Genomic DNA, 3818 nt, shown 5'->3' with positions numbered 1-3818 from the left:
CCTCTCCCTGCTGCGGCACGGGATCTTTGCTCGTCCGCTCCCGGTGAACAGGAGAAAGAAACAGAGGGAACAATCCTTTTCGTAAGTCTGTGGGGAGCAGAACCTTTRAAGCCGGGGTTTGTGGATGCAGTGTGGGCTGGTGCTGCTGCTGAGGGCTGCCCAGCAGCGGGGCAGGCGCTGGCGATCCGCGGGTGGCTCGCTCCGAGCACGGCCGTGAATTCCCGCTGCACGGAGCAGACCTCACAGCTGAGGAGGGGTTTGACGTCCCTCTGAGCCTGTTCTGGGTTTGAGCTGGGTCTCAATCCCTTTGCACAGGGCAGGGAGAGTTTCCAGCCCGCATGGAGCCCAAAGGCGTGGGAGATGTGAGAGCGGTACAGCTTCCCCCACCAGGATGAAACGTGGGAGCCACACACACCCTACCAGGATGAAACGTGGGATCCTTATCCTGCATTTCCACCCGGCACCTGGCTTTCCCTCCTGCCCTGGGGAGACCCCGAGACCCCGCAGAGCTCGGCCGGGGCTGGCAGGGCAGGAGCGGGCAGGGGAGGCAGGGGAAGGATGCGGTGTCCGGGCAGTCGCAGATACAACGCTGCCGCGGCGCCTTCGGGCACGGAGCGCTGCCAATCCCGGAGGGAAGAAGCGCTGCCTCCGCGGCAGCACGGCCCTGCCGGGGTCAGCAGCTCATTAAACTCCTCTGTGCCCGGAGGAGCGGCGGCTGGAGGGGGTCAAGCTCTCCGGATGCTCACGTGGAGCAGCTGAAGGGCTCAAGCCCGCCCGGGGTGGCGAGCCCGGCATTGCCAACTCGCCCTTAGCCCTGCCTTGCTCCCCACGGAGCGGGGACAGCGTGGGGATTGAGCTGGAGCTGCTCTGCTCCGGCTCGGGGCTGCTGTRCCCTCTTTGCACCTGAGGCCCGTTAAAATTTACCCCAGCTGCTTTCCCCTGTGCTTTTGGGGGCTGATGTGAGGTTTCAGCCCTGCCCTGGTGTGCCGGGGGTGGTTGGTACCTGATTTGAGCCTGGCTGTGCCCAGAGAGCACCAGCCTTTGCAGGGAAGGGCTGGATTGGGGCAGGGGGCTTAGGGAGAGGGATGACAGCAGGAGGAGCAGGGAGAGGGAGGGGAGCAGGAAGAGCCGGGACATGTCAGCGCTTCCATCAAACACTCTGGTTTGCCAGTGCCAGTGCAGTCACCCAGAAGCTGTGGCTGCCCCTGGATCCCTGAAGTGTCCCAGGCCAGGTTGGACGGGGCTTGGAGCACCCTGGGATGCTGGAGGGTGTCCCTACCCACGGCAGGGGGTGGCACTTTAAATCCCTTCCACGACCGCGCGATTTCCTCTCCCTTTTCTTTTCCAGCCAAGCGGAGGCCGAGGCCACATCCARGTGTTCGAGAAGGGGGATTTTGGCGGGCAGATGTTCGAAGCCACCGAAGACTGCCCCTCCATCATGGAGGAGTGGCACATGCGTGAGGTGCACGCCTGCAGGGTGCTGGAGGGCGTCTGGGTGTTCTACGAGCACCCCAACTACCGGGGCCGGCAGTACGTGCTGCCCAAGGGGGAGTACCGCAAGCCCGTGGAGTGGGGAGCGGCCAGCCCCGCCGTCCAGTCCTTCCGCAGCATCTCCGAGTGACCCGGCCCCGTGCCCGGGCTGACACACCCYCCCAATAAAGCAACTGAGTCGCTCAGCTCCGCCTCGTCCTGCTCATTCCTGGGGATTGCGCGCGGTTTGTCCTGCCTCGGGGGGCTGGGGTGGAGCGGAGCCTTCTCGGAGAAGAACACCGCCCTTGCCAGCCCAGAACACCGCYCTTGCCAGCCCGGAACASCCCCCTKGSCAGCCCAGAACSCCCCCCCCCCSCCTGCCAGCCCGGAACACCCCCCTTGCCAGCCCAGAACACCCCCTTTGCCAGCCCAGAACACCCCCCTTGCCAGCCCGGAACACCCCCCTTGCCAGCCCAGAACAGAGCCCTTGCCAGCCCAGAACACCCCCCTTGCCAGCCCGGAACACCCCCCTTGCCAGCCCAGAACAGAGCCCTTGCCAGCCCAGAACACCCCCCTTGCCAGCCCAGAACACCGCCCTTGCCAGCCCAGAACACCACCCTTGCCAGCCCAGAACAGAGCCCTTGCCAGCCCAGAACATCCCCTTGCCAGCCCAGAACACCACCCTTGCCAGCCCAGAACACCCCCTTTGCCAGCCCAGAACACCCCATTGCCAGCCCAGAACACCCCCCCTGCCAGCCCGGAACACGCCCCTTGCCAGCCCAGAACACCCCCCTTGGCTGGCTCTGTCACGTCCCTGCGGATTTTCTGCTTCATGGGGACTGTCAGCGGTGCCATGTGTCCCCCTGGACACCCTGAACAGGCAGCAGATGTCCTGGTGCTGCGSGAGTTTGTTCTTCTTGTGACAGGACAGGGAAACAGCGGAGATGGGAGGCAGCGATCCCGGAGGAGCAGGAGGGGGACAGCCACGGGCAATGCTGGGGACCCTGGCAGCGTGTCAGGCACAGAATGGCCCCTGTGGCTGTGAGCCGAGGGATCCATCTGGGGTTTGGCACCGCCTGGAGCCGGGCAGCTGGAAGGGAAGAGCAGGATGGATGTGGGATAGAAGCAGTGAGTGCCTCCAGGAGCTGCCCCGGGGTGGGAGGAGGCTGCTGAGCCATCCTGAGGGGCTGGAAGATCTCCCTGGACACCAGAGATGTGCAGGCAGCAGAGGGGACTCCCAGTTAGCCCACTTAGCMCCCAAGAACATCCCGTTTTGCCCAGTGCTGGTCCCAGACACAGCCTCCCGCGCAGGAACCACTGATGGCCGGTCACTGTCCCCCCGGACAGCCCGGGGACTGCAGCGTTTGTGCCCCGGAGCCGAGGGGCTTTGGGATAAGGACGCTGGGGTGGCAGCAGAGCCCTCCCAGGCATGCTCCGCTGTCCCTTCCCGCTGCTGAGTGAGGTCAATACGGAGCGGGGAGAGGGGAAGGGATGCTCGCCAAGCCACGGGGCTGCTCTACTGCCGGTGGGGAAGGGGAAGGGGCTGCACAGAGGGGCGGCTCCAGCGCCCCGGACTCACCCAAGGACCTTCCTTCTCTTCCTCTTCCTCCTCTTCCTCTTCCTCCTGCTTTCCCTCTCCCTGCTCCTCCTGCTGTCACCCCTCTCCTGAGCCCCTTGCCCCGTTCCAGCCCTTCCCTGCTGCATCTTCACCCACTTCCATCCCTCCTGCCCTCCTCTCCATCACGGTGCAGATGATCCAGCACCACGGTTGGGTTTCTCTGTATTTTCCCCCACGATGTTTCTCCATCCTCCAGCTCCCCTTTCCCCCCTAGCTCCTGGCAAAGCTCTCCAAGGACAGCCTGGCTCCTGTTTTTTGTTTGTTTGTTTTTTGTTTTTTTTTACAGTGAGCCTGTTGCTGTCCCTGTTTCAGATGGAAAATCCCCTGTAGGTCGGTGTGCTCTGYCCAGTGCATTTCCAGCCATCTCCCACCCTGATTTTGGGGAATGTCCACCTGTCCCACCTGCCCTGCACTGGGTGGGTTTGGGGTGCTCCAGCTCTGTGGCTGCTGGTGTTCATCCACCCCAGGGCACTGCAGGAGCCAGACCTGGATCTGGTTCACCCTCAAGGTGACGTTCTCCCACGTCCTTCCCTTTCACCGCTTATCTCCCCACCTTAAAACCCAGTCACCCCAACTCTTCCCCCTTCTCCTCCTCCTCCAGGCTCTTGCCCTTGGGTGAACGCTGCGTCCTCAACATTGGCGACCGACAAGAATAACAACCAACCGCTCCTTGGGTGTTTTTTCCATCACCAGTTTTTATTTTATTGTCGTTCCAGATGACTTTTTGTGT

The 3818-nt window shown here is 63.2% G+C and overlaps 1 protein-coding gene across 1 annotated transcript in view; it reads left to right on the top strand.

Annotated features, from left to right (window-relative positions):
• Positions 1-1663, top strand: part of CRYGS (crystallin gamma S) — a 6917-nt gene extending 5254 nt beyond the window's left edge. Inside the window, exon 3 of the mRNA XM_057382254.1 lies at positions 1349-1663. Coding sequence (XP_057238237.1) covers positions 1349-1621 — 273 coding nt within the window. The 3' untranslated portion in view covers positions 1622-1663. The remainder of the gene's footprint in view (positions 1-1348) is intronic.
• The last annotated feature ends 2155 nt before the right edge of the window (positions 1664-3818 follow it).

The sequence above is a fragment of the Malurus melanocephalus genome, unplaced genomic scaffold (assembly GCF_030028575.1).
Source record: "Malurus melanocephalus ecotype Western Australia unplaced genomic scaffold, MMel_1.1 scaffold_559, whole genome shotgun sequence".
NCBI lineage: Eukaryota > Metazoa > Chordata > Aves > Passeriformes > Maluridae > Malurus > Malurus melanocephalus.
The sequence above is the reverse complement of the archived record's forward strand: the minus strand, read 5'-3'. Positions and strand labels throughout refer to the sequence as shown.